Consider the following 23,953-nt stretch of genomic DNA (forward strand, 5'->3'; position numbering starts at 1 on the left):
ATTCTTTTTATTCCCATTTTTTAAAATAGATGATCATAATATATGTATGTATATGTATTATGTATGTTTTTGCCTTCAGTTGTTTGTAAAAAGAATAAAGGAGGGATATAAATAAATACAGTAATAAATAAATAAATGTATAGTTTGGTGGTCTGTGATCTTGAAAATTTTAAGAAATGTTGCCGTAGAGATAATGTAAGATATTGGGTTGTTTCATACAGTCTAATTGCTTTTAGTAAAAAAAAGAAAATTCACATCTAAAAAAATGGGATTTAAACTTTTCTGGAATATACCGGTAAGCCAATTTTTTCCAATCTGGATCTGCCAGAAATCATAAAAGAAATCATAAAACGCTACTTTCAGAATAAAGATATTCTTCAAAAGCACTATTGAGGAAAGCATATATATACTCATACATACATAGATACATACATATATGCTTTCCTCAGTAATGCTTTTGAAGAACACCTCTCACACACACACAGCCTTTATTATTTTTGTAAATAACTCAAGGTAGTGAATATATCTCACTGGCTCAAAATTGACTCTAGCCTTCCATCCTTCCAAGATCGGTAAAATGAGGACCCAGATTGTTGGGGGCAATAGGCTGGCTCTGTAAACCACTTAGGACTGTAAGGCACTGTGAAGCGGTATACAAGTAAGTGCTATTGCTAATACTCCTTCCTCCTATCTTCCCCACAACAACCCAGTGAAGTGAGTTGGAGTAAGAGAGAGTGACTGGCCCAAAGTACCCAACCACCATTCATGCCTAGGGCAGAGACAGACAGAAATATTCAGCATATGTATTATTATATATAAAAATCATATTGAGCTCAGTCCTACTTAAACTCTCTGCTGACCACATCCTATTAATGCACTGTATGGCTCATGCACAAAATAGATGACGCACACACCATTTCTATAGTATTTTCATAGTGTATGACTGACATTCAGTCACTCATGTTCTATCTAGTCCACAGGTCTGCAACCCGCGGCTCTTTCAGCCGTCTCCTGCGGCTCCCAGTCTTCTGCTATGTGTAGTCAAAAAAAAAAAGTGGGACTAAAAAAGTTCAACCAATCAATTCAAATATGCAGGGTAGGTGTATATCTCGCCTTGGCTCCACTCTTCAGTCAAACCCTGTTCTGCGCATGTGCACATGTACGCGCATGCGCACACATTTTTTGCAGCTCCCAGTTTTTCCTTTTGTGAGGGAACCGGTTCCGAGTGGCTCTTTCACTGTTTCAGGTTGCTGACCCCTGATCTAGTCATATCTTGGTTTGACTATGCAATGTGACCAACATAGAACCATCCTTGAAGATCACTCAGAAGCATTGACTGGTTCAGAATGCAGTGCTGTGGGCAGTTATGAACATACCTCAGTATGCCCATGTGACACTTTGGAACCCATTTCCATAGATTGCACTAATTGTCAAATTGTTTTTGGGTGTGATCCAAAGTGCTGGTTATGACCTAAAAATCTTGTGTGGCAGACAGCCCAGTTTTTTGAGAGACTGCCTATCTCTTGTGGTTCCTGCCTGGCAGATTCAATCTGACAGTCATAAAAACCTGGTTGTTCTCCCAGATTAGGGCTAAGGTGGCAGGAATCCCCTCTGATGGATATTAGATGTTGATGGGATGTTTTCAAGCATCTTTCAGGTTTGCCATCTTACTCTTTTTTCTGTTTCTAGTTGGGGGGTTTTGTTTGTTATTTCTTACCACAATGTTTTTATATTGATTGGTATATTTATGGGGTACCCATGTCTTTTGGAGTTCGTCAGCACAAAATCAAAATAAGAGTAAGAATAATAGGTCTTTTTTCCTTAATTGCCTTATGTTCAACCCTTTGCAAAAATGACCTTGGGCAGAGGTACAGCTATGCACAATATGGATGGGAAAAAATTTTTAGTCCTCATTTAAACTGGAACTTATCTATTTCTGCATATTTTATCCAAGAATCACAACATAATTACTGTTAGAAAAATATTGTTCTTTGAATTACAATGCAGTACACAGACCAGGAAACAGGATATTACAGACTTATAGTAATGCATGTATCAATTTAAACACATTATTTGTAAATATTATTTACCCAAACTGTGCAATTTTTTATGTTTGTGCCTTGAATCACTGTTGATCTTAATGACCGCCTGGACAATTCCCTGCCATTCCTCTTAAGGCTAAGAGTTAGATGCCCAAGGTCAACTAGCTGGCTTTACACCTTTGTTGTTGTTGTTAGCTGCAAAGTTGTGTCCAACCCATTGTGACCCCATGGACAACATTCCTCCGGGCGTTCCTGTCCTCTACCATCCTCTGGAGTCCATTTATGTGCATGCCTACTGCTTCAGTGACTCCATCCAGCCACCTCATTCTCTGTCGTCCCTTTCTTCTATTGCCCTCAATCTTTCCCAGCATTAGGCTCTTCTCCAGTGAGTCCTTTCTTCTCATTAGGTGGCCAAAGTATTTGAGTTTCAACTTCAGGATCTGGCCTTCTAAAGAGCAGTCAGGGTTGATCTCCTCTAGCACTGACCGGTTTGATCGCCTTGCAGTCCAAGGGACTCGCAGGAGTCTTCTCCAGCACCATAGTTCAAAGGCCTCAATTCTTAGGCGCTCAGCCTTTCTTATGGTCCAACTTTCACAGCCATACATTGCAACTGGGAAAACCATGGCACTGACTATACGCACTTTTGTTGGCAGGGTTATGTCTCTGCTTTTTAGTATGCTGTCTAGATTTGCCATAGCTTTCCTCCCCAGGAGCAAGCGTCTTTTAATTTCTTGGCTGCAGTCCCCATCTGCGGTGATCTTGGAGCCCAGGGCTTTATACCTAAGACAGGACTAAAACTCATAGACTACCATTTTTTAGCTTAGTGCTTAACTACGACACCAAACTGGCTCTCATGCAATGCCTTAGGACTAGGTGAAAAGAACTGCATAAAATATGTTACAAAGGCATTTTCAACAATATGCAAGCAAAACCTTCTTCAAAAGAAACTCAATGAACTGAACTTGAGATATTTCCAATTATGAAACACCAAGAACAAGATCATCAATCTGTACATAAACAAAGTTAATTATAGTAACTTTGAGAAGGAGTGGCAGGAGCAATATTAGCTCATCAACAGAGAAGTCTCTGGGAACAGAAGTCTACATTTGATAATCTTCCTTGTCAGCTTCACTGACTCTATGAAGAACTTTCCCTCTTCATTCATTTTTCCCCACCTTAGTCAATGGAACACAGAGTGAAATCAATTGTTCTCTCCCATCTACATACTTTCTTTGAAGGAAATGGATTGGTTTTTCAGTCTGCCCAATTGCCACTTTTTTTTGTTTCTTTCCATTCTCTCTCCATAAACGACTAGAAACCTACTAACACAAGTACAGTATGTATCATATCTCTGTCTTATCTCTAGCTCTTTAGAAGTCACATTCACTTCAGCTATGATAATTGCCAACTAAGGGCCTCTCCACATGTAATATTTATGGCAATCTATGATCAGTGTGGACTTGATATTCTCACAGAGTCAATGTTCTTCATTAACTACCAGCTTAGCTGAAAAGCAGGAGGAAACACAGTGACAATAGGACTGCAGTACTTGTTTCTGTTTCTTAGATTTTATATCCCATATTTACAGATTTCATGTCTGCATACATAAAAATTCCTCCCGTTTTTCCCAGAACAACTTTGTGAAGTTGGTTGGGCCAAAAGAGCGGATTGGCTCAAAATTACTCTCTGAGTTTCCATGGCTATGAGTTGAACCTGGACCTCTTTGAATCTACTCCAATACATAAATCATCATTTGGCACTAATTCACACTCTGAATTGGGTAGTTTGGTGAAAATTCTTGTCTTGTCTTACTTCCTGGATCCTCAGCTTTGTTTCCTCCTTACTGGAGCAAGATGTTAGCGTACCATGTTATCGTTTCAATTGTGCTTTTTTAAAAAGTTAAAAATAAACTTTCAAAAAATGAAATTTTAAGCCTTGACACTAAGCATATTGTGGCATTGTCTATGTCACGTCACCATTCTATGAACTGCAGTCCTTAAATATTATCATCAGGCTAAAGGATAAGGATTGAACCAATTTTGGTTAAGCAATAGTAAATAGTAAATGTACCACTTGGCCTCTGAAAATTATTGTTACTAGACATTTATTCAGCTATAATGGCATTTCATGATGTTATGCAACACAGGAAGCCATGATACCGACCAAGAAGGTCACCATCTATTTATCTGCTTCAATAAGAGAATGATTAGTCCATGTAGGTAAATTCACTTCTCAGGCCTGGTTATACGATTTTCAAGGGCTCCGTTTTATGCTGTTAATTCGACTGGATATGTTTTCTAAATGTATGTCATAGTGCAAGACAATTCCATTTTTAAAATACTCAAGGGCAAGAGAGTATCAAACAAGAACATGAGCAACATTTCATTTTTAAAATGTCAACCATTCATTTCCAGAATTGTTACTTGTGTTTTGGAGTACCATCAAACTACCAGTTTCTCATAAATATTACTCTTTTTAAATAAATAGATCATTAACAGATACCAGAAATCTTTATCCACATCACCCAAAATACTACATGAAACCCTGTGATTCACATTGTCTCCAGTAAATTGTTTTCCAACTGCTGCCCTCATATGTACTTGATAAAATACAAAAGCCCAGTGGAGTGAATTAAGGATCACAAGAAATATTAAATACATTGTTTCTGACCAAATAGGGAAGTCAGATTACTCCTAAGTATAGCAACGGTAGGTGCAACGGTTCTTCTAACATTACAATGCTCTCTTGTGTATATTTACTCAGAAGTCCCAACGTCTTCAGGTAGTACTTCCTGCCTAAACCTTCAGTATTGAAACCGAAGATTACACCAACCACAATAATGTATTATATGTAGCATAGAAACATACATTCAGAATAACAATACAAAGGAGGGTCAGGACAACAAATACAAGACAATATGAGCAGAAAGAACAATGTAGAGTATTTTCATAAAATTATACCCTTTTCTAAAGTTCACAGTATTCATGACTAATAAATAGCTAGAACATATTCCAGCTTTCAACTCCCATAACTTTTTGTGATTATCTCCATGTAGTGCCAATTATGTGATAAATGATCCATGAATTGTCACTGTCATATAACTCTTACATTGTATATCTTGTAATTCTTAGGTAATAAGAAAAGGAGTGCATCCCAAGCCATTTCTCCAAACAGTAGCAGATATCACTACTTTGAAGCAAAAAGCAAAGACACAAAAGTAATATAATTCCAAAATAAGCTAAATTTAATTTTTAAAAAACTCAAAAGAATCCTCTCCCTGCAAAGAAATTTATTCAAAACTTCACAAACTAAAATATTATGGTCTTATATGCCATGGCTGTGCTCAAGATGACCTTCAATATTTCCATCTGTTGAGTTTCCCTCTGCCTGAAAATGATCATTTGCCCCTGCAGTGAATAATATATTTTGTCAGTGTTTATATCAAGCCCCACAAAAAAGATATCTGTACCAAGTCTCTTTAATTCAGCTTTGCAATGTGCCATATATATTAGCTTCAACAAGACTAACAATCATGTGTTTTTACTTTGAAATTTGGCTTACATAATTTGATAGCAATGGGTTCCACTAAAGGCAATGGGATTTAGTTTCAACTTTACATATAGGACTACACTATAAGAAGACTAATTTAAATGCATCTTTACAACTGAAGGCACTGATTTGCAGTATCAATGAATTTAATATCCGATGACCAGTCAATATTATTCCATTATCTATCAAGTGTTATTGTTTCAACAACAGATACTCCAAAACACATGTATTTGTTAGGGCCTCTGGTAAATTGTGGGATGTATTCTGTATTCGTTTGATCCTTGCAGCACAGATCTGTTTTTCTCATCTACATAATCTTTTTTCCCTACATAATTAGTTAAAAGATACCTGAAAACATGCAATAGGAAAGGAAAAGAATAATGGAGGTGAAAGGGATAAGGAGAGTAGACATTTTAAGAGAAAAAGCCAATATAAATTAATGCTTTCATAACTGTTTTTCATTTCAAGATTGATATATACAGTAGTTATAAATATATCAAATATTCCTATGTTAATATTGTTAAGATATGTATATGTGTATAACTGTATGTACAAATCAGGGCAACTCATATTAGAATCATACGTCCCCAAAACATTATTTTAGTTAAAGAAGCTTATTTAAAATAGGCACATGTTAGAGGTGCTTCAAGCCCCCAAAAGCCAACAAAACAGTCCAATGGTTGCTGTTTCCTAAACTCTATGGCAGGGGTGTCAAACTCAATTTCATTGAGGGCCACATCAGCATTGCAGTTGCCCTCAAGGGGCCAGGTGGGTATGGCCAGGGTGGGCGTGGCCTACTGGGTGGGCATGGCTAGAGTGCGTATGACCTACGCATCAAGGGTGCCTATGGGGGCCTGGGCAGGAGGGGGACAGATATGAGGGTCTCTGGCAGAAGGAGGATCTCTGGGCCAGAACCAAGGCAGTGGGGGCCGTTCCCTGTTTCCAAGATGGTTTCGTGGGCCACATGAAACCACTTCGCGGGCCGGATCCAGCCCCCGGGCCTTGTGTTTGACATGTCTGCTCTATGGGGACATTTGGACCTTGGAAAATAGAGTATTTCAAAGTGATGAGTCTGTCACAGAGAAAGCTGCCTTGAGGGCCACAAGAGAGAGAAGTATCACTTACACTTTATAGAGCAAGCAGAACTTTAAGCTTGTTCCTTAAAACAGCTTAATTCAATAAAAGCCTTTTTTATGTCTACTGGACATCTCGGAGAACAATATTGGATCGACAATTTGTGTTCATCTTCTGTTTATGAATCAGTTCTCTAGTGATATAATCCAAGGACTGATCAATATTTCTCTATCTGGTTCAAGCTGTTTAAAACTCTCATGTCTTCTATAGTATCATTTTGCCCTTTTTTCTTTCCTCTTTCTTTTTCCTTTCTTTTTTCCTCTTCTCTCACTTTATTTTATTTCTATTTGTATTTCCAGTTCGTATATCTCGTTTATAACTACAGTATAGATTTGTAGAAGCTAACACATTGACTCCCACTTGTATGATTAGTGAATTTCCAATCAGATTAAATAAACGATTGTCTACAATACATACTTGTGCATTCCACAAAATCCTTAACCTGGAAGGGACATTGCTCATGAAACTGAAACTATTTTAAGATGTGTCAGAGAGGGGCTGGTGAATTTCATGAACATTTTGATGTTCCTTATAAAGATTCACTATTTGGGTTGCTGCTCTTTCTTTCTTCAGATATATTCAGTAGGTATGAAAATATTTGTGAGCAGTTTATAGTATAGGTAAAGGTAAAAGGTTCCCCCGCACATGCGTGCTAGTCGTTTCCGACTCTAGGGGCCGGTGGTCATCTCTGTTTCAAAGCCAAAGAGCCAGCGCTTGTCCGAGGACGTCTCCGTGGTCATGTGGTTGGCATGACTAGACGCCAAAGGCGCACGGAACGCTGTTACCTTCCCACCGTAGTGGTCCCTATTTTTCTACTTGCATTTTTACGTGCTTTCGAACTGCTAGGTTGGCAGAAGCTGGGACGAGTAACAGGCGCTCACTCTGCTACGCGGCACTTGGGATTCGACCCGCCAAACTGCCGACCATCTAATCGACAAGCTCAGCGTCCTAACCCACTGAGCCACCGTGTCCCTTTTGTTTATAGTATATTAGAGCTTTAATTTCAAGGAAATTCCTATTTTCAGGACTAAAATTGTGGCTATTTATATTTTTGTCGTTCCAGTTGGCCTTTCCTAAAATAAACAATGTAATCTAAAAGTGTAAGACTTTTAGAAATGATGTAACAAAACTCCTATGACAACAGCCATGAGATTTTATAGATACATCAATCCTCAGCCAAGTTCTCCTCTCTCTCTCTCTCTCTCTCTCTCTCTCTCTCATATATACACATACAATCTCTTTCTCACACACAAACACAGATTCAACCCCAGTTTCTATAAAATCATTCATATTTATATGGATTGAAAAAAATAGCTTTTAATCTCATATTTTAAATACCGCAAAGTCTGCATATACTCTACTATTTAATATTTTTCTAGGAAGATTATTTAAATGTTTTATAATATCATATTATTTGTATCATATGAAAATTAACCATCACATACACTTAATATAGAAAAGAGGGAATAATATTTAACAAATTTAAATTTAATGATGTATGTATGATCCAGAAAACCACCTGAAGCTGAATTGTGACTTCTCTTTGGCAAACATTTGTTCAACTCACTCAGACTGCGGGATCAAAAGCTTTTACAGGGTCCTAAATTAAGAAGGAAAGCAGGGCAGTAGTGTTAGCTGATCTTCTCAAAAGAATTTGCTGACAGATGCAAAAGCAAAGCTGAGCTGGTGAGCAAGTACACAGAGCAAAGTCTGTACACAAAAGTGTTCATTCCAATAACCCAATTAGACATTCAATACTGGAATGATTAATGTTACCAATATGTCAAGACATGCATTACTGTAAGTGTAAGGAAAAACTGCTGAACTAATGTACAGTTGTTTGCCAACACTGATAGCTCAACAAACTTTTAGATGGATAGATAGATAGATAGATAGATAGATAGATAGATAGATAGATAGATGATGGACAGACAGACAGATAGATAGATACAGGGCTTTTTTTGTCATAGAACGCTCAGAATAGAGTTCTGGCACCTTTTTTGGATGTAACCTTGTAGGGTAGGCAAGGCAGGTTGTATGACATGTGTGAGGTCCGGCACCTTTTTCTTTTACAAAAAAAGCACTGGATGGATAGATAGATAGATAGATAGATAGATAGATAGATAGATAGATAGATAGATAGATAGATAGATAGATAGATAGATATAGATGATAGATAGATAGATAGATAGATAGATAGATAGATAGATAGATAGATAGATAGATAGATAGATAGATATAGATGGATGGATATAGATGGATGGATATAGATGGATGGATAGATAGATAGACAGACAGACAGACAGACAGACTTTAGTTATAAGAAAAATATTGCTGGAGTAACATGTTGTAAATTAGGATTATTTCCTCACAATATTTTATAGTCTATACCGTGATATCTGTTTAATTATTTGGTTCAGATTTTACCCTACTTAGGACCCTCAAAGACACTAATGGACAGGGGAAAAAAATACTGCGAGTTACTAGGAAGCTACAGCCAACGTTTAGCCAGTCCATGGAGGCCTCGTACTTAGTTGCAGAGAATTAGTAAGACATAATAGCAGTAAGTATAACAGAGAAGAAAACTGGGCAGTTGAATCAAAAAGACAATATATGGATGACCACCCATGAACACTTCGCATTGAATAGTTCCTCACAAATGGCAAGAAAATTCCTTCACTTGCAGAAGGAAATATTTACAGTATGATCTTGTTTGCAAAGAGGAAAATAAATAAATAAGCAATAAATAAGCAATAGGTGAGGTATAGAATTTAAGAAGTGTATTTAAAAATAGCATGAACAATTCCAAATTCAGTGATGTGCATGACTTGCCCCCAGATTCTACTTGACATGTATAGGTGATAAGTTTTTTGTCTTCTGTTTATTTTTGATCATCCATTTTCTGACAAATTAAGATCAAGCTTTCAAGTTTGCATTCCAATATTTATTAATATTTTCTTATCTAAATTGACATAACTTAAATCTGGATTAAAATGCCATATTAATTTTAATGAAACATTGCCGCTAACTGAATTTGGATTCAATCCAACAAAATTAGTCAGAAGCATAAAATAGATTTCAAAATATTTTCTTTGATGATAATGAAGCTGATCTAAAAGTTCAAGACAAGTTATTTATACTAAAAAAACTATGCATCAAGAATACATTTCTGTGTGGCTTCATTAAAAGTCCCATAGTGAGAACAAGCAGCATTTGTAAGATTCATTTCTTCCTCCCAGAAAAAAATGCCACATTCACACACATGCACTGCACCCCCCCCCACAAAAAATATACTTGTTCAGTATAGTAAAGATTAGGGTTCTCTGCTTGTCTTACTACCAAGCCTGACTTCACAGATTAGGAGTGCAAATGAGGAAACAGCAGATTAGACACAAACAATGATTACTCAAGAATGGGTTTCTTTACCTATGAAAGTCCCCTTGAGAACCAATAAAACAGCTTAAAGGAACTGAATTTTTGATACTGAAATATTACAATTTTTAATTCAGTCTATTATACTATGATTTATCTACATGGGTATATTTTTATAACCTATGTAAATTATAATTGAATTCTTATAAATGTAGTAGTGCTCTGTGGTAAAATCACTGATCCAACCACAGTTTCTAAATTAATGAATGAGCCACACTATTAATTGCTGATATGCAAAACACTGTGGTTTTATGGCACAACAAGTAATACACATTATACTCTTCAAATATCAAACTGATTTCAGATCAATTTAATTGTGTTGGGTTGTTTTTTTTTCCTTTTCCTTTCAAAATTTCCAAAGAAGCTACATTTCTCCCCATGGTTTACTCAGTTCTGTATTCTCTTACTATCGTCCAAATAAATTCTGTGGATACATACCAGGATAGAGGGAGAAATTAAGAGGATTATATGACCTAAATAAGTATGTCATGTTTTTGTAAAACTGAGACAGAAAGAATGTAACATATCTAAATAAAGGGAATCTGATATTGTGGAATTGATTAATAAATATAGGGATGATATAGGCTTAGTTATGAATGAAAAGATTAAAATGTTATTGTTGTTATTATCCTTCTTTTAATATCTAACTCCTATCATTTAGATTATATTTTCATATGAAAAATATAAATCCACAGGTTGATAATGGGTTGATGTTCTCCTCCTGTGAATGGTAATAAAGATACAGTATGTCTACATAAATGCAATATAGGAAAATGTTCTGTAAAATAACATGATGGGAACAAGATGAAAGCACAGAAAAAGTAGGCCTTTGGAGACCAAAGAATAAATGAGAATGATTAGAGGGTTATCTGCTTAAAACAAGATCTATTTTTTAAATATATATTTTAAGGATAATTCTATTTATATAGTCTAGTGCAGGGGTAGGCAACCTTGGCTCTTTTATGACTCATGGACTTCAACTCCCAGAATTTCTGAGCATAGCATAGCTGGCTCAGGAATTCTGGGAGTTGAAGTCCACAAATCATAAAAGAGCCAAGGTTGCCTACCCGGTCTAGTGGTAAAGAAATGAATATAAATTTAAAAGCATGATTGGTTTGATTGCTTTGTTTATTGTGAAAGACTGAGGGACTTGTGAAAAATACAAGGGCAGTGAAAAGTTCTGAATTTGTGATATACCCTTTTTGGGTGGAATCAAGTCTGGGGTTGGGGGAAGAAATGAAAATGTAGTAAAATAAAATCACATGGAAGAAAAAAGAATAACTCCAGGAGCATAAAGAATTCTGAATGAAAAAAATATGAAAGGGTGTACAACTATTTCAACAGAATGAATGGAAGCTTGTAAGCTTGTAAGCCGCCCTGAGTCTTCGGAGAAGGGCGGGATATAAATGGAATTAAAATAAAAAATAAAAATAAAAAATTGTCCTTAAGGAAAGATAATGCAGAAAGTACTTGGAGCAGACTGAAAACAATTACATTAAAGAGTGCCACAGAAGTGAGTGGAAGTACATAATCTGAAGAATGGAAAAAGATATTTAATGGAATACTGAAATGATGAAATAGAAAAGGCCTTGAATTAAAGAAAATATACTGAGCGCTGTAAAAACTTAAAATGAAAGGCATTATCTGATGTGCACAGAGAGGAAAATACAGTTTCAAAGAATGAATGCAATCAAAGAAAATAAGAACAAAATTAAAAGTGACAGAGAAAATACACAACCTTTTTGATGAGAAGAAATATTGTTTGGGAAGTGGGTGAAGAAAGTTATATAAGAAGCCCCCAGAAGAAAAAGTGGAATTAATAATAAATGTGATAAAATTATTTGGGATGATTGAATTAAGGAAATGCTAGAAAGTATAGAGGTTTCTTTAATGGAAAGGATGATGTTTGAAGTGTGGGATTGAAATGAATGCTATAAAGAGAAGAAAATTGATTTAAAAATGCCTTGACAATATTGGAAAATTGTAAGATTACAAGTGTAAATGCTACAAATGGAACAATGTTGAACTATGGATTAGTTTGATTTGGAGTGGATATAAATTATATTTAGCATGTGTATAAAGACTGTGTCTGTGAACTGATGAGCAGTAACTAAAATTGACTGTCAAAAAGTAGATAGAATCAGTGTGTGTGCCTAAGAAAGTGTTTGGCTTAATTGTAATTGAAAGACCAAAAAAGGTAACAATGAGGAACATTTGTGTATTAGCAGTGCAGGGTAAATGTATTCCAGATTTTAGTTCTTTGGCAAGTGATAGAGAAATATGTGAATTTGAAACAGAATTTGCATTAAATTGAATAAAATAAATAAATAAATTACACATTTATTGATTTAGACAAAATGCATAATAAAATGAATAGGCATGAATTATGGAATATTTTGATCACTATGGACTTGAAGCTCAGCTGGCAAATATGAAAACGTCTGTATATTCTTTGTGGAGCAGTGGGCTAATGCCTCTTTAAGTAATACCAGCTGCCTGCAATTAGTACAGGTTCGAGTCCCACCAGGCTCAAGGTTGACTCAACCTTCCATCCTTCCGAGGTAGGTAAAATGAGGACCCAGATTGTTGGGGGCAATATGCTGACTTTGTAATAATGCCGCTTGGGGGGGGGCTGAAAGCCCTAATAAGCAGGCATATACATAGAATGAAGGCTATTGCTAAGCACATTGATTTGTGCTTCTTAGATTGTAAGCTGCCCTGAGTCTTCGGAGAAGGGTGGGATATAAATGGGATTAAAAAATAAATAAATATGATATAGCAGAGGTCCTCAACTTTTGGGCACCAGGGACCAGTTCCATGGTGAAAGGTTTTTCCATGGACCGGAGGGTGTGTGGTTTTGTGTGCTGCCTTCATCTTGCAAAAGGGGCTTTGCTAGTTTGTGCAAACCGGTGGCCAGTACTGGTCCACAGACTGGGGGTTTTGGGACCCCTGGCATATAGCATGTATGAGAAAAAATATTCACATAGTTAATGGTAAAGAATATGATAAACATGTCTTTGGTTGTTTAATATATTTGTGGATAATTTAGGGAAATGCTTGTGTGATATTAGAAGTGTTAGTTGGAGACATCAGATATACTTACATTTTGTATGCAAATGATTCCATGCTAGAGACTGAGAACCCAAATAATACACAATGAAAGATAGATTGCCTGATGCAATAAGGAATATCCAAAACTTTATGAATGAAAGACCATCAGGATAAAAACTATTCCTATATTGGTTAAAAAAGCTCTCTAAGCAGAATTTAAACGAACAAACAAAAGCACTGCATTTTCTCATTGTGCCTGACATATTAAAGCTATTCAAATAAGAGTTCCTTGAGCTTCTTTTGATACACTGAATGGTTAACACTCAAAAAATGTACTGTAAGGATTAAGGTCTGTAATAAACCAAACTGGAACCATTATATTATACTTCCATGATGTATGACCGAAGAGTTCTTAATCAGCAGATCACTGACAAGATAGGATAGACTTTGTATTTGAGTCTGCTGAACAACAGCCCAAGCTGCTAAGAAAATTTCTGTCCCCAGAGGCTATTTGAAAACCCAGAGCTCTTGTTACCAAATACCTCTTTAATGTATTTGGATTACAAACCACAATAATATTTTAATAATAATATTATACTGTTATTTTGCTAGAATGGAACAGTGAGAGATGCTTTTTCTCCCTCTAGACTAGAGCAGCTGCAAGTAAAGCCTGCCATGAACTAAAAAAACACAACCCAAGCTCAACAGCCTTCAAAATAATAAAAGAGGCAATCTACCTACAAATATGTCCACCTGTATATAGTACAGAGGAAATCAACAAGGCTGTCTCTTGTAATGAGTAGAGATATTCAACATAATATTCAAACCAATTAAACCAAAGCAAGTCTTCTATATTACATGTATCTAAATTCATGATTATATACATCTATATTACTTTGGATAAGATTAGTTCTAATCTCACTTACTTGGAAATGAAGCAGTATTTCAATTTAACTGTACTGTGAATCAAAGTATATAATTTATTCCTGTTATTCAGGAACAACAAGGAAAGGGTTTATTCTGGGTTAACAGCGCTATTTGAAAACAGGAGACAATCATATGGTAGAATATATTACAAAGCGAAGCCAGAATACAGAAGACATTAATACTCTATTTGATAAACCTTTATATTCCAACAGCTACAATGAAACACCTTTTGTATGATCATCCAGCAATAATATTAATCTGACAAAATAATCCACATGGCAATTATGAAAATATAAACATTAGAGTGGGTATAAGCAGAAGCAATGAAAGCAGCAAGATATTTTTTTTTTGCAAAAGTCGTATCTTGCTGTATATTTTCACATTTATTGGGTGTGAATGTAGGTTTTTTTAACCATTTCCAATAAATATTTAAGTTCATATGGATTTTTATTCCTGCAATATCATTTTTCGTGAGCTGTCCACCAGATTTCCCTGAGGTACTGGCAGAGAACGCAGAGATCATATGAAAAAAAAAAGAGCTGTAGTTTAAGATCCTGAATAATCTGGATGTTCATGCATGATGCACCAATTGCCTCATTCATAAACACCACAGATCTCTTCATAGGGCAAGACTTGACAGCCAGATCCATCCACTGGGTTGGATGCAAATCCAAAAGTCATTTTAAGTGACCCAAATATCCGGAGAGGTACCCAGCTTTCTTCAATTTAAGTACGCAGGTCTTGCAAATATCAAGAGCTTTGCGAAACGCAATGTGAAAGCAGTGCCTTTTTTAAAAAAAATTCACCCAGACCTACATTTATGCCTCAAAAATCTGGCAATGCCAATCAGCCCCTGTGATCACTGATCAAATTAATTACAAGTATCCGCTACAATTTTTCAAATTCTCCTATCACCCAAGGAAAAGAAGAAATATATACCAAGCCTTCAACTTTCTTCTTTCCCGGGCTGCTTTCACGAAAGGTTATTTTTTTATAAAAAAAAAAAAGAAGGAAAAAAAAGAAGGAGACGGGGTGGGTGAAAATCGGGCACGAACTTCCTATCCCCTCCCCCGTTAATTAAATAGACGACGATAAACCGCGAAGAGACGCTTTAGCATGGAGGAGAGCGATATCTTCAAGCAAGCAAACAGGCGTTTGCGCAGCGAAGAGCCGCCGCTGCGGTTCCCATTGCAACGCGCCGTTATCTGCGGCGACGCCAACGCAGACCGCACATAAAAACCTGCCCGGGGCGAGCCGGGGGGGGGGGACGAATTGCCGCCCCCAATAGCCCCCCCCCACCCTTTTCACCCTCGCTGGGCTGCTTCCAGCGCGGGGTTTGGGGGCACTCACCCAAAAAACGAAGGAATAGATGATGAGTAAGGTTTTCAGGCACGTTATCACGGGTTTGGTCTCCATTCTCCTCGATGCCATAATACTGAAATCCCGGCTGCTGGCTCAGGGCAGGGGAGGGAGTGCGCGCGAAAAGGGGAGGAGGGAAGGAGGGAAGGAGGGGGCTGCGAGCTCCCTTCGCGTCTCCACCGAGCGGCGGATTGGCGGCGCTGCCGCCGCCGCCGGCTCCTCCGCTACCAATATGATCGCGGCCGAGGCGAAAGCTTGGGAAGCGGCCGCTCCAGAGCGCTCGTGCACGCAGCTACTGGGCCGCCGCCGCCGCCGCCACAGCCTGCCCCGCCTCCTGCCGCTAGCGCACACCACAAGCCAGGGCACCATTGTGCGCTCACGCTGGCGGAGAAGGGGCAGGGGCTCATCGACCTTCCCCAGCCCTCGGGCCCCGCTCTCGGGAAGGCAGGGCCGAGGCCGGGAAGAAAGAAGCGAGAGGCTCCGCTGCCTAGTTGCGCGAAAGGTGCAGAGGCGGGAGGGTGGAAAAAGCAGTTGTGTGGAATGGCGGGTCCACCGTCGTGGCGCAGTAAAAGAAGGAAGACGTCTCCCGCGAGGATGTCTTAAGAGCAGTGTGGACGCGGATGGGGTGGGGGGGTGGGGAACCGATGCAGAGCGTGTTGGCGAAGCAGGCGAGGACGGGGTGGGTGGGTGGTGGTGTGCTTATCACCAGGTTCCTGCTAAAAATGGAGCCGTGCCTGCACTTGGGCGTCCGTGAAAGGGTTGCGCGGTGGGCCTATTCGTGCGCAGCCATGATGGGCGTATGGACCTGAAAAAAAAGCACTTGGGGGAAAAAAATGGACAGGCCACCACCACCACCACCACCTCGGTCTCCAGCTGCCTCCCACAGGCTTCCACTTTCAAAAAGGGCCTTGCCACAAGTTGGAAGGCAAGGAGAATAGCTCTGCCTTCTATTTATTATATTTTTTTATTTATTTATTTATTTATTTATTTATTTATTATATCATATCTAGCCAGAGCTCAGCTTTTTTGTGTGTTTGCTTCTTGTAAATTGAACTGTTTGTATAAATAGGGCCTTTTTAAAAAAAAAATCCCATTTATATCCCGCCCTTCTCCGAAGACTCAGGGCGGCTTACAATCTAAAGCACAAATCAATGTGCTTAGCAATAGCCTTCATCCTATGTATATGCCTGCTTATTAGGGCTTTGGGGGGTGGAGGGAAGCAGCATTATTACAAAGTCAGCTTATTGCCCCCAACAAGCTTCACACCTTATTCATAGGCTGATGGTTTACTTCCGAAATAAAAACAAGGGGATTCAAGCCTCCCTGGATTTCCTGACCTAAAACTGCTGCTTCTCCAGTTTGTGAAGTGATGCAGCTACTTAGGTGATGAAACAAAAGGAATGTGTCAGACAAGAGAGTCATAACTGTATATGACACTTCAGGAATAAAAGCAGAAGAATGTGGCACAGGAAAAACATGTTCCATTAATGAGAGGATAGCTGGCTGCCACCATGACAGGTGTAACACACCATAGCATCATGAAGTTAATACATTTTAAGAAACACAGTTATATGGTGGACCTAGTAAAAGTTATGAGAAGCTCAAGTTTCTTCAGATCACTTAATGTAATAATATTTCAGGTAATGTTCCAATTAAAAATGGCACAAATTACCTTGAAGCCTGGATGGAATTAACATTATTGATTTGTGGTTAATGAATTAGTTATTTAGTTATTAGTTATTTCAGCCCTTTTTATGCTGAACATTAACATTAGCTTATCTGTCATTCAGAAATGAAGGTTTCTGGGAGACAAAAAGCTCTTTAAATTTTGTGTGTGTGTGTGATCCAAAGGGACAATTTTCTTATATAGGGAGATATTTGTGGAGAATTTCTGTTTGGTATATTTGTTTTTCCTTTTTAACTTTTTAAACGAGCATCTTTTAAATGAAGATCTAATATCCACAACTTTATGTCTGAGTATTGATAAAAGCTTTTTCATCAATTGTGTAATTAAACAGGAACCAAGGAAAAATACCTTGAATAAAAGAATATGGCAGTAGGGCAGACTAGCTGAGCAGCACCATTTGTTTTTGGAACTCTGTGCTTAATCCTTCTATTTCTTATAGATTAGTAGTGATACTGTATGCATGGTCACAGGGCTGATTATGGTTGTCAGATGGAAGTGCTATCTGCTTCTTTAAAAAAAAAGTATCTGGTAGAGATTTCCTAGAGTTGTAGATCATATAACTTGCATTTGCACATCACTCTACGCCACGGCAAACACATTTTAATCTAGCCTATTATGGGCACCCATCTCATTTGGTTATGGCTCAGTATTCATGCAAGTGTCCCCAAATGGGTTAATCAAATTCAACATAGTTCAACTAGCCTGAAACATAAGCACAAGATTATGGTGTTTCATTTTCTAAATTAAGAGTTCTTTTGCTCCAAATGTGCTAGAAGCCATCCTCTGACCGGGTAGCTCTTTTCCTTAATCAAGATATTTGCAAGAAGAAGAAAAGTAAAAAAAAAAGGGGGAGGAGGGGGGAATGAGACATTTTGAACCAAAACTAAATGGTTTTTTAAAAAATTTGTCTTAACAACTGTTTTCATTGACGTTTGTGATCAGAGCCTCTAATCTGCCTAAGAATAAGGCTCAAAATCTCATTTGTACTTTTGTTTGAATCTAGAATTGATCCTGTTTGCTTATTTTTCTACTTTTTGTGTGAGTAGGGTAGCCATATGAATCTAATAAACAAGCAAATAAATATAGTCCAGAAATAACTTGACTCAAAAGCTGACTGACCCTTGTGAAAACAGAAGATTCCACTTCTTAAAGGCTTGTTAATGTTTTTATTATATGTTAATATTTTACAACAAAAGCATGGGGGGGGGAAAGACTATCTAAACCAGGCATGTCCAACCTGTGGCCCAAGGCTGCATGCAGCCCTGGGCAGCTAGCAATGCAGCCCCACAAGATATAATAAAAATATTTTTTAAAATGTTAATTTATATATTAACTTTATATTTTGTTTTCAGCCCAATAGACAATTCCACTTCATTTAATGCAGCCGAGCCAAGCCAAAATGTTGGACACCCATAAACTCATGTCTATGAGGAGTTTTATATATTTTAATCAAAATAATTTCAAGCTGTTCCACATGGCAGTCTTAAGCTGCTTGTATCCCATGCTGAACCCACTTGAGAGTATAATGGTTTATGAAATGACTGCTTGGATTGACATCTGTTTTTCAGCTTTGGTAATGATACTAGCCAGGTGTTCTCTTTAGATGGCAGTTTAACTAGGGCAGGGTTGTGAAACTGGCGGCCCGCGGGCCGGATGCATCACACACAGACCACGCCCACCCTGGCTCCACAAAGGCAAAAAAGTTGTGATTCATCACAATATGTCACGTGACACAATTGAGTTTGACACCCATGAACCAGAGTCCCAACACTGAATTCCTCTGCTTCTTTCCTCCTCCCACCCCCCTTCAGACATTTTTCTTTTTAGGAGCAAGTCTTTGAAGATATGTGATTTCTACTGACTTTCTTCAGTAGGGGAAACTGGTAGAACTGACCAATTTCATTTGGTTCAGAAATGAAGGTTTGCCAAGTCCAGCCTTTCACCAATGGACTGTTAAAAATAAGCCAGCATTTCACAGATCTACTGCCGTAGACAAAGAACTAGGGTTATTCTCACAACACATACTAGCCAACTGGGACAAAGGCATTTGCCAGCAAGTACAGCAGGCAGACTACAGTGTTGTCCTGGCAGCAGTGAGTAAATGGAGCTTCCCTTTGTGGTAGGCTGGAGGTGGGTTGAGGATGGCATCATTACATGAGCTAAAGAAATAGTTTGTCCTCACCAAGACAAGCAGGATATACAGTATGGGGATACCCTTCAGAGCATGTCTGTCAAAATATAACACATTTGGAAATAAGAGCAGAAATAGTATATTTAGAAGCCTAATCTTACATTAAAAGTAGAGTGGAGATTTATTTCAGTGATTAAAAGATATTAAATATTGATAGCTGTCTTAGGAAATTGGGTCAAAAACTTAACACATTTCATTTTTGAATGATGAACTTCAAATGCCTTATGCGTTACAGAAATAATAAATGAATGTAATTGTAGAATGCCAAGCGGAGACTATCAAATTTCATATCACATTGTAAATACAATTTAATACAATTAAATGTATCTTTGGAAATAAATTTGCACAGCATGTCTTTTTCTTTTACATGTTTCCTGTTTGATATACAATAAGAGTACTAAACTGACTGGATACTTTAAAATAAATCTTGGGTTCTGTTTGATCTTATACATGGGCATAGAATCAAATATGTGCCTTAAACTGGCACAGAGATAATGGATTGCTATGCTTTAAAATAAATTACTATTGAATACTTCTTTGATATTGTCCTACATTTACTTTTAAGAATGTGCAAAAGGTGCCCTTCATTTTTCTTTGCTTTGCATGGCAAGAGAGAGGTGGGGGGTTTTTTGTTTTGTTTTGTGTTTTGTCTTTCAGTCCTTTATGGAGCCAAGGCATTATTTCTACCTCACAAATTCATTTTCTGTGAATGAAGTGAAGCAACGCAGCTGTCTTGCTTGACTGCTTCAGAAGCACAGGGACTATTTCATTTCACAGTTCTTTACCCGTGGGATGCTTCTCCTGAAGCATCATTGAAGCAAAGTGCCTCTTCAAAGTTCTCCATACATTTACTTATTATATTTAATGTACAGCACAAATTCTAATAGCCTGAAGCCTCTCCTTGTGTTAGACTTCAGTTCACTGATTCCTATCAGTCTTGGGCAACTTAGGAGGCTCTCAACAAAATTTCTGTATTGTAATGATCAGGGGTGGTTACCAGATTTTTTTTGTTATTCAAGCCCATAATAGGAATGGAGTGCAGTTTAATACAATAATATTTGAATCAAATTTCAAAAAATATAACTTAAATAGATTTCAAATTGGCACACACTTTTTGCACCTTGTGTTAGTTTTTATGCCAAAAGATTATAAATGTTCTAGTCAGAAGGACATGGTTACAACTAGAAATATTTCAGAAAGTGAAAATACATTATTGAGATTAATATTGCAGTCTGCTTTTCTGTACTAGAAGCTGCTATTTTCTCTTCACTATTATCAGAAATATTTTACCTTATCTACACACTTGCATAAAAGCATACTGTGGTTTAATGGATGTTCTGAGCCACCTATAATAATGGGGGGGGGGAAACACTTACTGGATGTATGCATTTATTGGATGTATAATACAAAAAATTCAGTAGGCAATAGCACCTGGCTGACATCATCAGCCTGAGATGTTCAACAGAGTTTGTTTGGCCTGATTAGTATTTTGAGTATGAGGCTGTCAGGGAATACCAGGCCTATAGGTTAGATTGAGTGGATGAAAAAACATACAATAACAAATACAGGTAGTCCCTGTTTAGCGACTGCTTCATTTAGCAACTATTCACAGTTACAGTGATGATGAGAAAGTAACTTTGCAATCAGTTCTCACATTTATGACCATTGCAGGTCTGTAAAGCAAATCTGAAATAAGATGAAAAGCACAGTCGTTTCACTGTTTTGCTTAATAAGTGAGCTGCTAAACCCAATTGTGATCACTAAACAAGGGACTACAGTACCTGCAATATTTCCATATTGCTGCAAACTTACCAAAAATCAAGCTTGACTAGAAGAAGGCTTTAAAACTAATTGCTTCTCAGTTACTATTTCCCTCATTAAAAACCTTCATATTAACCTATTTAACTTAATCAGATATAGATTCCATGGCTTTAAATTAAATATTACTGTATTTGCATTAACCTTTCCACCACTTTACAGTTCTCTAAATCTCCCTTTTACTAGTGTTGATAGTCCTTTCTCAGGCTGGGAAATGGAATAAACATTCTGGTGGTTGTTGTTAGTTGCGAAGTCGTGTCCGACCCATCGCGACCCTATGGACAATGTTCCTCCAGGCTTTCCTGTCCTCTACCATCTTCTGGAGTCCATTTAAGCTCACGCCTACTGCTTCAGTGACTCCATCCAGCCACCTCATTCTCTGTCGTCCCTTTCTTCTATTGCCCTCAATCTTTCCCAGCATTAGGCTCTTCTCCAGTGAGTCCTTCCTCCTCATTAGTATTTGAGTTTTAGCTTCAGGATCTGGCCTTCTAAAGAGCAGTCAGGGTTGATCTCCTCTAGGACTGACCGGTTTGATCGCCTTGCAGTCCAAGGGACTCGCAGGAGTCTTCTCCAGCACCAGAGTTCAAAGGCCTCAATTCTTTTGCGCTCAGCCTTTCTTATGGTCCAACTTTCACTGCCATACATTGCAACTGGGAAGACCATAGCCTTGACTATACGCACTTTTGTTGCCAAGAAAACCAGATGGGTACAATCAGCAAGAATGGAACTCGGTTAAAAGACATTTTTATCTTGGACTAAACTTACCTTGGATCTGTCAAGTTCTTTCTTGTTCTCTATTCCATGTTCTTTTTTCTGTCTGAATTTCCCTATTAAACGTTTCCCTATTAATTTTCAGGCATATAAACATTCCTATTCCCTTTGTTTCATGAGCAGTGGTCAGAATAGACCAGTTCATTACATTAAGATGCTATGTGAAACCTGCTATGTTTACCTTGGGATAAGACTGTCATTTGACATCAAGGCATGCTGTGTGCTTATTCAAAAGTAAGGTATTGCTTTTTTCTGGAAACTGAGTTAATAGTAGTTATATGCTAAAGCTTATATTCCTCCCACATAGCTGGGAATCTTGTCTATTATTCTGACAACCCAGAAAAGGACTGCTTGTACTGGTTTTCATGCCAGCAGTATCAGACAAAAATGAGGCATCAGATATTTCCACAAATGTGTCGAAATTAACTTGAAAATAGGATTCAACATTTCTTATTATAAGTACAAATAAGAAAATAGGATTCTACAAGCCTTAGACGTACACAGCTGCACAGTTAACAAAATCAGATGCCTATCCTAGTTTTTAAGAAGAAACAATACCCTTAAGAATGAAATTATGTCTAATTCACATATCATGCTGAATTATTATTTTTAAACCATGGATTCTGGAATAAACCTTAATTAAGTTATGTATAATATAGCAAAAACCATGATTTATAAATCAAAGTGGCTGGGGTCACCAATTGTAATGAGTCAAACAAATGATGTAATTGCTTCATGCAATGTGAAAATGCAGTTGCAAACTTTCTAATAAGTAAGACAAACTGGAAATAACTGAATTATCAGGAAGTTAAAGTAGTGATGTGTCATTCCTTTTATGTAAGTCTGAGATGTAAGGAGATATGTGATAGAAATTCCATTATTATGACAATTGTTTTTGAAACAGATGGGAAAGCCTTAGACAACACAGCCTTTGCAGGATGATAATTTTATCACAAAAATATCTTCTTTGCATTATCAAGACAGTGGGAAAATAAGAGACATTGTTCTTTTGAGAAATTTCATGTTTAGCACTCTTAAGTCCAGCCAACTACAATTTGGTGGTTAATAACATAGAAAAAAATCTGTCTTATAGCAGCCTCAAATACTTTATTTCCTGCTTCTTTGTGAAAATCACAGAATCTCAAAAGCTATCTAATCTGGAGATTAGATAGAGAAAAAAGAAAAACAATAAAAGAAAAAGAAACATTGCATCCCTAGCATTGAACCATTTTGACAATACTTTTCAGTGACACTATCTAGTTGGGTTGCTGCATACCAGACAGTAGGAGTCTTATATGGCCAATGGACCGTAGCGGACCCATCTCTGCTCTGGTTGCTGTTCTTTTACACCCTTTGGCTAAATCAGTAGTTCACATGCACTTTGTAATTGCTAATACCAGTTACATGTTCCCCATAAATTGATAGGAGTTTGTGATCATTTCTAACTGCATACTATATATTTAGTCTTGTTGAGATTTTTTCCACATAAAAACAATTCTGGGTTATTACCTTTCAAGCACTTTGATTTTGAACTGATTATAGCATTATAAAGCATCTTTTAATATATTGTGTACATTGCCCATTAGAGTTGGGTAGCTAATAAATTCAAATAAACTACAATAATAATTATTCCAAAGTCTACTTTTTGCAGTTAGAATGTTCCTGTGAAAGTAACATGAAGAGTAAAGCAGCTGTTTTTTTTTCTTTTCATACCCACCCCCATGTCATCTGTTTTCTTGGTTTATAGTTTTTTATTTAATCCTCTTTAATTTTAATCATTTTGTTATGAACCACTCAAAGTCACTGCAACAATAAGATAGTCATCATATAAATTAAGTAAATAAAAAAATACCATGTAAAACTAGTTACAAATCTGGATCCCATTTTTCCAGTGAGATTAAATGAGAATCCATATTTATGTAGTTATTTCTTCTTTCCAAACTAAATTAATGATGAGCTTTATACTGCATTTCTCATGTAGGGAAATGGGGT

The 23,953-nt window shown here is 37.4% G+C and overlaps 1 protein-coding gene across 1 annotated transcript in view; it reads right to left on the reverse strand.

Annotated features, from left to right (window-relative positions):
- Positions 1-15,693, reverse strand: part of TSPAN7 (tetraspanin 7) — a 94,308-nt gene extending 78,615 nt beyond the window's left edge. Inside the window, exon 1 of the mRNA XM_083362909.1 lies at positions 15,486-15,693. Coding sequence (XP_083219035.1) covers positions 15,486-15,566 — 81 coding nt within the window. The 5' untranslated portion in view covers positions 15,567-15,693. The remainder of the gene's footprint in view (positions 1-15,485) is intronic.
- Positions 15,694-23,953: the final 8,260 nt, after the last annotated feature.

Source organism: Vipera ursinii (genome assembly GCF_947247035.1).
Source record: "Vipera ursinii genome assembly, chromosome: 4".
Lineage (NCBI taxonomy): Eukaryota > Metazoa > Chordata > Lepidosauria > Squamata > Viperidae > Vipera > Vipera ursinii.